Source organism: Mobula birostris, chromosome 24, assembly GCF_030028105.1.
Source record: "Mobula birostris isolate sMobBir1 chromosome 24, sMobBir1.hap1, whole genome shotgun sequence".
In the NCBI taxonomy this organism is placed as follows: domain Eukaryota; kingdom Metazoa; phylum Chordata; class Chondrichthyes; order Myliobatiformes; family Myliobatidae; genus Mobula; species Mobula birostris.
This window is the reverse complement of record NC_092393.1, coordinates 4,058,348-4,070,529: the sequence shown is the minus strand read 5'-3', so window position 1 is coordinate 4,070,529 and position 12,182 is coordinate 4,058,348. Positions and strand designations below refer to the sequence as shown.

General features: G+C 43.0%; 1 protein-coding gene across 7 annotated transcripts in view; it reads left to right on the top strand.

Moving 5' to 3' along the window:
- The window catches only part of llgl2 (LLGL scribble cell polarity complex component 2), a 192,734-nt gene that overhangs the window by 153,279 nt on the left and 27,273 nt on the right, over nt 1–12,182 (top strand). For all 7 annotated transcript variants that reach the window (XM_072241940.1, XM_072241941.1, XM_072241944.1 and 4 more), the window contains 2 exons: nt 1,815–2,032; nt 6,210–6,277. In XM_072241940.1, coding sequence (XP_072098041.1) covers nt 1,815–2,032; nt 6,210–6,277 — 286 coding nt within the window. The remainder of the gene's footprint in view (nt 1–1,814; nt 2,033–6,209; nt 6,278–12,182) is intronic.

The following is a 12,182-nucleotide window of genomic DNA, read 5'->3' as shown; positions in this document are numbered from 1 at the left end:
CTGAATTATAGGAAAGATGTCAACAAAATAGAGAGAGTACAGAGAAGATTTACTAGAATGTTACCTGGATTTCAGCACCTAAGTTACAGAGAAAGGTTGAACAAGTTGGGTCTTTATTCTTTGGAGCGTAGAAGGTTGAGGAAGGACTTGATAGAGGTATTTAAAAGTATGAGGGGGATAGATAGAGTTGACGTGGATAGGCTTTTTCCATTCAGAATAGGAGAGATTCAAACAAGAGGACATGAGAGTTAAAGGCCAAAAGTTTAGGGATAACATGAGGGGGAACTTCTTTACTCAGAGAGTGGTATCTGTGTGGAACGAGTTTCCAGCAGAAGTGGTTGAGGCAGGTTCAATGTTGTCATTTAAAGTTAAATTGGATAGATATATGGACAGGAAAGGAATGGAGGGTTATGGGCTGAGTGCAGGTCGGTGGGACTAGGTGAGAGTAAGAGTTCGGCACAGACTAGAAGGGCCGAGATGGCCTGTTTCCGTGCTGTACTTGTTATATGGTTCTTTGTTTTGTCACAAGCAAGCAAGACTACAGGTTAATTCTCCCCATTAGTTTGTGTGCCTCAAATGAAGAAAATTGTTTCTTGCTAGTTAGGTCTTCACAATACTTGGTTATCTTCATACTTGTTTTTGACAGCTGTAAATGTTAGCATTTGCTTATGTAAAACCAAGTATTGTTATAGCCCTTAATTTTGCCACATTAGTTAAACCTGCAGAGGTTATCCATGGCCTCCTCTACTGTAAAGATGAAGCCACACTCAGGTTGGAGGAACAACACCTTATATTCCGTCTAGGTGGCCTCCAGCCTGATGGCATGAACATTGACTTCTCTGGCTTCTGTTGATGCCCCTCCTCCCGTTCTTGCCTCATCCCTTATTTATTTATTATTTTTTATTTTTTCCTTTTCCTCTTTTTTTTCTCTCTCTGTCCCTCTCACAATTACTCCTTGCTGCTCTCCGTCTTCCTCTGGCACTCCCCTCCCCCTTTCTTTCTCCCTGGGCCTCCCGTCCCATGATCCTCTCCCTTCTCCAACCTTGTATCCCTTTTGCCAATCAACTTTCCAGCTCCTGGCTCTATCCCTCCCCCTCCTGTCCTCTATCGTTTTGAGTCTCCCCCCCCATCCCCCCACACTTTCAAATCTCTTACTATCTCTTCTTTCAGTTAGTCCTGACAAAGGGTCTCGAAACGTCAACTGTGCTTCTTTCTATGGATGCTGTCTGGCCTGCTGTGTTCTACTAACATTTTGTGTGTGTTACAGAGGTTTAAATTTGCTTTGTTTAAAAGACAAAGACATCATTTAATGTAGTGAGTGTAAATGAACAGGTTGAAACCAGGGTATGTAGAAACTTTAGAAATTGTTTGTCTCTGCTGAAATAGGTTCTCTTGTAACATTGGGGTAATGAAACAGGTGGGCAGATTATGCCAAGTTAATCCATTGAAAATGTTGTAGCTGGCAGTTTCGAGGTCACTAAGACCACTCCCTTTGCCTTGACTTCATATTAGATTTATCCCTGCAAGTTAGTGACTGGTATTCACAGTTGAAAGATGTGGTATGAAAGACCTGTTGTCCAAATGCTCCCAAAGTTCCATGTTCAGCTTTGCCTGAGCTCCAGGTAATGGTCACCCCTGATGTTTATTCCAATGGACTTACAGAAATGGCTAGTGATTTCAATTCTTTAGTTGCCGCAATCGATGTTTCTATTGCTGTACATATGGAGGGTGGTGATGGTTTATTTAGTCCCACTATTATTGTTGATATCATGAGAATGTGCTTCTCCTTGAAATCTCCATCTTGTTTTTCCTAGATTGCGATGACCCAAGTGCTCTGCTGGTTCTAGCAGAGGAGGAGCTGGTAGCCATCGACCTAAAGACGCCTTCATGGCCAGTGATACAGTCTCCATACCTGATACCTCTCCACTGCTCAGCAATAACCTGTTCCCACCATGTCTCCAACATTCCCATTAAACTCTGGGAGAGAATTATTGCTGCAGGCAGCAAACAGACCACCCACTACTCCAGCAAGGTACAGCTTCATGGCATACCCTTTTGGGGAGGAAGGAGTGATAGTGGTACTTCAAGAAAAGGAGGCTCTTCTGTGGTCATTTAACTGAAACTGCCAGCTAATGCACCCACTAGCCTTTGTAGACAATACTGAGCTGTTGACGAAGGTCTTTCGGGCAAGGGGGGGTGTAATCAAATAAGAGCTTACCACTGAACCATTGAGAGTCTTGACACAGAAAACTGGAAGCTGAAAGTTGGAGAATGTCAAAAAAAGAGAAACTTAGAGGAACCAAAATCCTTAGTCTGGAATTGGAGACAACTGGTGCAGATGGGTAAATAATTCAGTGGAAGGGGATTGCAAATGCTTGAAAGGTATTTTGATAACCTATGGTTTGGTGTTTACTATTGTGAGTGTATACACTATATGTATGTATGTGTACACTATATGCACGGGGATGATCATTTTTTATGGATGAGTAATGCTTTAAACATGATGAGTGGCAATTTCAATACAAGGAATATTGTAGGAAAGGCAGATAAGCTAAGGGTGTGGATTGGCATGTGGGTTATGACATTGTAGCCGCTAGTGAGACGTGATTGCAGAAAGGGCAGGATTGGTGGCTCAGTATTCTGGGGTTTCATTGTTTTAGACATGAAAGAGCAAGAGGGATGGCATTACTAGTCAGAGAAAATGTCACAGCAGTGTTTGGTTAGAACAGACTGGCGAGCTCGTCTGGTGAGGCTTTATGGATAGAACTGAGGAATAAGAAAGGTTAACAGAATTATATTATAGACCATCTAACAGACCACGGGATTTAGAGCAAAGTCGTAGAGAGATTGCAGACTGTTGCAAGAAACAGATGGTTGTTATAGTAAGTGATTTTAACTTTTCACATATTGACTGAAACTACCATACTGTAAAAGGGCTAGATGGGAAAGAGTTTGTCAAATGTGTTCAGGAAAGTTTCATTAATCAGTACATAGAAGTCCCAACTAGAAAGTGTGATACTGGATCTCCTATTAGGGAATGCGACAGGGTGGGTGGCTGAGGTTTGTGCAGGGAAACACTTTGCACCATATGATCATAATGCCATTAGTCTCGAGGTAGTTATGGAAAAGGATAGGTCTGATCCTTGGGTTGAAATTCTAAATTGAAGAAAGGCCAATTTTGATGGTATCAGAAGGGATCTGGTAAGGGTGTACTTGGTAGTGGGATGATTAAGTCTGTGCCAGAAATTTTGGCAGTACAAGAGTTTGTATGTTCCCATTGGAATAAAAGGCAAGGATAACAGTTTTAAGGACCCTTGTTTTTTTTTTTTGACAGATATTGAGGCCTGGGTTAAGAAAAAAGTATACAGCAGGTCTAGGCAGGCAGGAACAAATGAGGTTCTGGAGAATAAGAAATGCACCAGAACGCTTAAGAAAATCAGGTCTAAAAGGAGGCATTGGATTGCTCTAGCAGATAAGGTGAAGGAAGATCCTAAGAGCTTCTACAGATACATTAAGAGCAAATGTATTACAAGGGACAAAATTGGTCCATTGGAAGATCAAAGTGGTAATTATGTGTGGAGCCAAAAGACATGGGGGGTGGGGGCAAAGAGATCTTGAATGGATTTTTTTGCGTCTGTATTTACTCGAGCGATAGAAACATTCTCTGGATGTGAGGCAGTGAAGCAGTGATGTCATGGATTACCAGGGAGATGCTGTCTGCTATCTTGAAGCTAGTTGGGATGGATAATTCCCCAGGACCTAGCAAGCTGTTCCCTCAGATCCTGTGGAAGGCTAGTGCAAAAACTGCAGGGGCTTTAACAGAGAGAGTTAAAATATCCTTAGCCACAGGTGAGGTGCCGGCGGGTGGGAGGTTTTCAATGTTGTTCCGTTGTTTAAGAAAGGCTCTAAAAATAAGCCAGGAAATTAAAGGCCTGTGCACCTGACATCAGTAGTGGGAAAGCTATTGGAAGGTCTTTTCTCTTCATTGGTCAGGGTCAACCATGGATGTTGCTTGCCAACTGTTTATATGATACACAAGCTAGATAGAGAGCAAGTTGTTGCCCATGCTACAGGCTTCCCCTCTCCATGCAGCTGATGAATCCAAAGGAATGGCAGAGACAGATATAATTTTGTACCAGCAGAGTTGCAGGGGTTGCCAGTCAGCATTGAGCTCAATGTATTACTGCCCTGGGGACTCCAGCTCCCGGTTCTCGATAGTCAACATGGCTTTGTGCGTGGCAGGTTGTGTCTATCCAATTTTAGAGTTTTTCAAGGAAGTTTCCAGGAAAGTTCATGAAGGCGAGGCGGTTTATGTTGTCTACGTGGACTTTAGTAATGCCTTTGACAAGGTCTTGCATGGGAAGTTGGTCAAGAAGGTTCAGTCAATTGACATTCAGGATGTGATTGGTGGTGTGCTGCTGGATTCACTGTTGGTTGCCATCTATATCAACGATCTGGATGATAATGTGGTAAAGTGGATCAGCACATTTGTGGATGACACCAAGATTGGGGATGCAGTGGACAGCGGGAAAGACGGTCAAAGATCTGGACCAGCTGGAAAAATGGCGAATAGAATTTAATGCAAATAAGTGTAAGGTGTTGCACTTTCGGAGGTCCAAACATGGGTCATAGACGGCGAGCAGTAGGACAGAGGGATCTGGGAGTACAGATCCATAATTCATTGAAAGTGGCTTCATAGATAGATAGGGTTATAAAGAAAGCTTTTGGAACATTGGCCTTGATAAATCAATGTATTGAAAACAGCAAATAGGATATTGTATTGAAGTTGTACAAGACATTGGTGAGGACTAATTTGGAGTACTATGTGCAGTTTTGGTCACCTGCTTACAGGAAAGATGTAAATTTTCTCTGCACTCACTCATCGTTATTTACAAGGATGTATCTGGGACATGAGGACCTGAGTTATAGGGAAAGGCTGAATAGGTTCGGACTTTATTCCCTAGAGCATAAAAAACTGAGGGGAGATTTGATAGATCTATACAAAATTGAGGGGTATAGATAGGATGTGCTTTTTTCACTGAGGTTGGTTAAGACTACAATTAGAGGCTTTGGGTTAAGGATGAAAGATGAAATGTTTAAGGGGAAAATGAGGGGAACTTTTCACTCAGGGTGGTGAGAGTGTGAAACGACCTGCCAGCACAAGTGTTTGATTTTAACATTTAAGAGAAGTGAGGTCCCAGAACAGGTAATTGATATGTCCTCACAGAGCACCAAATGGGGGAGAGAGGCTGTGTTAGGGAGAAATCATGGGGCATTTGGCTGGCGAGGAGCTACTGCAAAGGGGTTTGGTGTTGGGATTAGTTTGTGCTGAGGTGAGTGTGATAGTTGGCCTGGAGAGAATGTGGACTTTGGAGGCAATAAAGAGGAGCTGCGTGGTGTCATGATGAGTGGGATGTGGAGGTTTTAACACTAATTTAGGCTGGTGATGATGTAGTTGTGTAGGGGAACTGGTGGGTTTGTGGGGCCAGGTTTATATAGGATAAAACTCTAGTTTCATCTAATTAATTTGCTGGGCATGTCTAAAAGGGCAGTGTGTAAATTAGGGGCATGTGAATGCAGGTTAAGCACAGGCAATGCTTAGACTGGGGAATCTGGGCAAAGAGCCCTCTGCTGGTGAAGGAGGTCACTGCCGACATTGGAATTGGTTTATTATTGTTAATGTACGTGTACTGATGTAGTGAAAAGCTTGTCCTACATCCTGTTCATACAGATCAGTTCATTACATAGTGCATTGAGATGGTGCAAGGCAAAACAATAAAAGCGTACAGAATAAAGTGCAATAGCTACAAAGAAAGCATAGTGTAGGTAGACAATAAGGTGCAATATCATAACAAGGTAAATTGTGAGGCTGAAGTCAAGGTATTAAACTACAGAACCATTAAATAGTCTTATAACAGTGGGTTGAACTGTCTTTGAGCCTGGTGGGCCACGTTTTCAGGCATTTGTATCTCCAGCCCAGTGAAGAGAGAATATCTGGGGTGGACGTGGTCTTTGTCTACATTTCTCACTGCCTCATGAAGCAGCCAGCAGGATCAGCCCATGGAGGGGAGACGGGTTTCTGTGATGTGCTGAGCTGTGCCTTCCACTCTCTGTAGTGTGACATGGTGAAATTGTTCGTAAAATCCACATGAAAGTAGGTGTCAGGAAGATGCTTGAATTATTGCTGCTCGTTTCTATTGTCTTTCCAGCCGTGGCCTATCGATGGTGGGTACAGCACTGCTCCTGAACCTCTGCAAAGGGACCTCCTCCTCACAGGGTAAGGCCAGACTATCAAAGGTCTTCAGCTGAATGGGACCTTGCACAGTGATGCTGAGTCTAATGTGCCTAGATTACGTCTTTTTCATTGAAGTTCGTTCCTGTGAGGTATTTGAAAGCTCAGTACATGTTAAAGGGATGCAACACAGATATAAGACCACAAGGCTGAGTGGAATTGGCCAGCTCCACCATTTGATCACGGCAGATTCATTATCCCTCTCAAACCCATTCTCCTGCCTTCTCCCTGACGCCCTCCCGGACTGATCAAGAACCTATCAAATTCTGTTTTAAATATGCCCAATAACTTGGCCTTAACTGCCATCTCTGGCAATGAATCCTACAGATTCATCATCCCCTGGCTAATGAAATTTCTCCTCATCTGTTCTAAGAGGATGTCCTCCTATTCTAAGGCTGTGTCCTCTGGTCTTAGATTCCTGTGCCTTGGGAAACATCCTCTCCATGTTCACTCTATCTAGGCCTTCCAATATTTAGGTTTCAGTGAGCTCCCCCTCATTCTTAGCTGCAGCATGTACGCATCCAGAGCCAACAAGTGTTCCTCAGATGCTAATCCTTTCCTTCCCGGGATCATTCGCATGAACCTTCCCGGGATCATTTCCCAGCGCCGACAAGTGTTCCTCAGACGCTAATCCTTTCCTTCCCGGGATCATTCGCATGAACCTCCTGTGGGTCCTCTCCAATGCCACCACACCCCTTCTTAGATAAATGGTGCAGAACTGCTCACAATATGCCGTGTGGCCTGACCAATGCCTTGTTAAAGCCTCAGCATTACAAACCTTGCTCTTACGTTCCAGTCCTCTTGAAATTAATGCTAGGGTTTCTTTTGTCTTCCTTACCACCATCTCAACTTGATTTCCACAGTATGTAGATCAGTGGTCCCCGACCACCGGGCCGCGAGGAAACAACATGAGTCAGCTTTACCTTTCCTCACTCCCTGTCACGCCCACTGTTGAACTTGAACACCCCGCCGCCCCCCCCGTCGGCCGGTCCACAAGAATATTGTCAAGTATTGTCAATATTAAACTGGTCCGCGGTACGCAAAAGGTTGGGGACCACTGATGTAGATGACACACATTTGTATATCTCTGAGCCTGATGATAACACCCCATCTTCTCTGACTTCTGGTATAACTACTGCTCATTCATTTGTTTATTGTAATTTCCTAAAACCAAATGAAGATAAAACTGAAATACTTCTAGTTGATCCCAAAGCTAAAAGGGATAAACTTATCGATAAACTTGGGAACCTGGCTCCCCTTGTAAAATCAGTAGCTAGCTTCAGTCAACACACATCAAAGTTGCTGGTGAACGCAGCAGGCCAGGCAGCATCTCTAGGAAGAGGTACAGTCGACGTTTCGGGCCGAGACCCTTCGTCAGGACTAACTGAAGGAAGAGCTAGTAAGAAATTTGAGAGGGGGAGGGGGAGATCCAAAATGATAGGAGAAGACAGGAGGGGGAAGGATGGAGCCAAGAGCTGGACAGGTGATTGGCAAAGGGGATATGAGAGGATCATGGGACAGGAGGTCTGGGGAGAAAGACAAGGTGGGGGGGAACCCAGAGGATGGGCAAGGGGTATAGTCAGAGGGAGAAAAAGGAGAATGAGAGAAAGAATGTGTGTATAAAAATAAATAACGGATGGTGTACGAGGGGGAGGTGGGGCATTAGCTAGCTTCAGTATTATCTTTGATTCAGATCTGAATTTTAAATCCCTATAAAGAAACTGACCAGAACAGCATTTTTACACTTAGGAAATATTGCAAAGGTGCATCCATTTCTGTCATGCTGAAAAACTAATTCATGCCTTTATATCGAATAGACTAGATTACTGCAATGCTCTTTTTACTGGCCTTCCAAAGCAATCTATTGACAAACTTCAACTCATTCAGACCATCCCTGCTAGACTTTTAACTGAAACCAGGATGAAGGAACATATCACTCCCATCCCAGCTGCTCTGATTTGGCTTCCTGTATCTCTTACTGTACATTCCCAAACCAAAAGCCATGGATGAACCAGGAGGTACGTCGTCTGCTGGAGGCTAGATCTGTGGCATTCAAGTCTGGTGACCCAGTCTGTACCAGAAAACCAGGTATGATTTGTGGAGGGCTATTTCAAGGGCGAAGAGACAACTTCGAACAAAGTTGGAGGCGACATCAGATGTATGACAACTCTTGAAGGCTTTACAAGACATTAATTCCTACAGAGCGAAACCTAATAGCATGAATAGCAATGATGTTTCACTACCAGATGAACTCAACACTTCTATACCCTCTTTGAAAGGGAGAATATAACTACAGCTGTGAAGATCCCTGCTGCACCTGATGACCCTGTGATCTCCGTCTCAGAGGCCAATGTTAGACTGTCTTTAAAGAGAGTGAACCCTTGTAGGACAGAAGGTCCCGATGGAGTACCTGGTAAAGCTCTGAAAACCTGTGCCAACTAACTGGCGGGAGTATTCAAGGACATTTTCAACCTCTCACTGCTATGGGCGGAAGTTCCCACTTGCTTCAAAAAGGCAACAATTATACCAGTGCCTAAGAAGAATAACGTAAGCTGTCTTAATGACTTCGCTGGTGGCACTCACACCTACAGTGATGAAATGCTTTGAGAGGTTGGTCATGACTAGACTGACCTCCTGCCTCAGCAAGAACCTGGACCCATTGCAATTTGCCTATTGCCACAATAGGTTAATAACAGATGCAATCTCAGTTGCTCTTCACAAGGCCTTGGGTGTATATGTTGTCCAGGTGGTCTATGTCATGAAGCATTTCATCAACTATAGCTCAACATTTAATACCTATCAATATATCGATGCAGTTATAAAGAAGGCAAGACAGCGACTACATTTCATTAGGAATTTGAAGAGATTTGGTGTGTCAACAAATAACACTCAGAAACTTCTATTGATGTACCGTGGAGAGCATTCCTACAGGCTGCATCACTGTCTGGTACAGGGTGGGCGGCTACTGTACAGAACTGAAAGAAGCTGCAGAAGGTTGTAAATCTAGTCAGCTCCATCTTGAGTACTAGCCTACAAAGTACTCAGGACATCTTCAAGGAGAGGTGTCTCAGAAAGGCAGCATCCATTATTAAGGACCTCCAGCACCCAGGGCATGTCCTTTTCTCACTGCTACCATCAGGTAGGAGGTACAGAAGCCTGAAGGCACACACTCAGCGATTCAGGAACAGCTTCTTCCCCTCTGCCATCTGATTCCTAAATGGACATTGAACCAGTGAACACTACCTCACTTTTTAATATATATTATTTCTGGGGGGTTTTTTTGCATGATTTTTAATCTATTCAATATATACAGTAATTGATTTACTTTTTTTTTCTTCTATATTATGTATTGCATTGAACTGCTGCTAAGTTAACAAATTTTACGTCACCTGCCGGTGACAATAAACCTGATTCTGATTCTCTTAGATTTGATTTTAAGTTGTTTTTAAAGCTCTTAATGCTCTGGGACTGGAGTACATCTCACAATTGTTTTTGTTTTATAATCCTGCACAAGCTCTCAGGTTGTCTTCCACCTGTCTCTAAAATTTAAACAGTCTCCCTCAAAAGATAATTGGCAAGTCAGCTTTTTCGAACTACGCTCCTAAACTGAATTCAAACTGTAAGGGATGCAGACTCAGTTGACAATTTTAAATGCCAACTATTTATTTAACCTTGCTTTTAACTAACATCTTTTGATTTTTTTTTTTAAAAAACATGATAATAAAATTTTCATGTTTGTACTTTTATCCCATTGTAAAGCACATTGAACTACAGCATCTGTATGGAAAATGCTCTATAATTAAAGTTGTTGTCTTTTTCTCAGCTCATGCTGGGAAAACCTGAGGCATGGGCATAGCTAAGCACATTCATTTCTCAATTACTGGAAACTTTCAGACTATTGTATTGGTGTTCAGTATTGTGGCTTTCTGAAGATTTACATAAATATCTCTGTATAGTCCTAATTGTTTAGTGTTATTGTGCGGTGACTTTGGGATGATGCCAATTGTAGATATACTATCGGGACAAAGTAGTATTATTATTATTATTATTATTAACCTTTAGGGAATCCAGCATGAGGACGTCCCTTTGCACCTCCCATATTTGAATTTGCTCCCCATTTAGAGTATAGTCTGTCCTTATTCCTTCTACCAAAGTGCGTGACTATATACGTCCTGACACTGTATTCCATCTGCCATTTCTTTGCCCATTCTCCCAATCTGTCTGTCCTTCTGTAGCCTCTGCACTTCCTCAATATTACTTGCCCCTCTACTTATCTTTGTATCATCCATAAACTTAGCCACAAAGCCATCATCCAGGTCATTGACAAATAACATGCAAAGAAGCAGTCCCATCACTGACCTCTACAAAGCACCACTGGTCACTGGTAGCCAACCAGAAAAAGCTTCCTTAATTCCCACTCTTTGCCTCCTGTCATTCAGCTGATCTTCTATCGATGCTGCATCTTTCCTGTAATACTTCCTGACTTGTTAAGCAGCCTCATGTGGCACCCTGTCAAAGGCCTTCAGAAAATCAAAGTAAACAACATCCTTCTTTCCCCCCCACTATACCCCTTGCCCATCCCCTGGTTCCCTCCCCTCTTCTTTCTCCCTAGACACACCCCCACCGTACCCCATCCGTTATTTATTTATTTATATGCACTCTTTTTCTCTCTCTCCTCCTTCTCCCTCTGTCCCCCTCACTAGACCCCTTGCCCATCCTCTGGTTCCCCCCTCCCCCTTTCTTTCTCCCTAGGCCTCCTGTCCCATGATCCTCTCATATCCCTTTTGCCAATCACCTGTCCAGCTCTTAGCTCATCCCTCTCCCTCCTGTCTTCTCCTATCATTTTGGATCTCCCTCTCCCCCTCCCACTTTCAAATCTCTTACTAGCTCTTCTTTCAGTTAGTCCTGGCGAAGGGTCTCAGCCCGAAATGTCGACTGTACCTCTTCCTAGATATGCTGCCTGGGCTGCTGCGTTCACCAGCATTGCTTGAAATTCCAGCATCTGCAGACTTCCTCGTGTTAACATCCACTAATTCTCCTTTGCCTATCCTACCTGTTACTTCCTCAAAGAAATACAACAGATTTGTCAGGCAAGATTTCCTCTTAAGGAAACCATGCTGATGTTGGCCTATATTATCATGTGACTCCCAAGTACCCAGAAACCACCTCTTTAACAGTCAACTCCAACATCTTGCCAACCACACCACTGAAGTCAGTCTAACTGACCTATAGCTTCCTGTCCGTTGCTTTCCTTAGAGTCGAGTAACATTTGCAATTTTCTAGTCCTCTGGAACCATTTGAATTTAGTGATTCTTGAAAGATCACTACTCATGCCCTCCACAATTTCTTCAGTCTACCTCTTTAACAATGGTGTGCAGTCCATCTGGTCCAGGTGACTTATCTACCTCAGACCTTTCAGCTTCCGAAGGACTTTTCTCCTTATTAATGGCATTCACTTTTCACTTTCACTTTTGTCCCCCCACATTCTCAAATTTCTGGCATATTGCTGGTGTCTTCCACAGTAAAGACTAATGCATAATATTTAAGTTCATCCATTTCTTTATCCCCCATTGCTAGCTTTCCAGTGTCATTTTTCAGTGGTCAGATAGCCACTCTCTTTCTCCTTATACTCTTCATGTATATCTCAAAAAAACCTTTTGATGTCTCTTTTATATTAGAGTAGTTTGCCTTCATATTTAATTTTTTTTTCTCTCCTTGTTGCTTTTTAGTTGCCTTCTCGTGGTTTTTATAAGCTTCCCAATCCTCTAGCTTCTCACTAATTTTTGCTATGTTATATGCCTTTTCTTTTACTTTTATGCTGTCTTTGACTTTCCTTGTAAGTCACAGTAATCCTCATCCTCCGTTTAAGAATGCTTCTTTAGCATGTGTC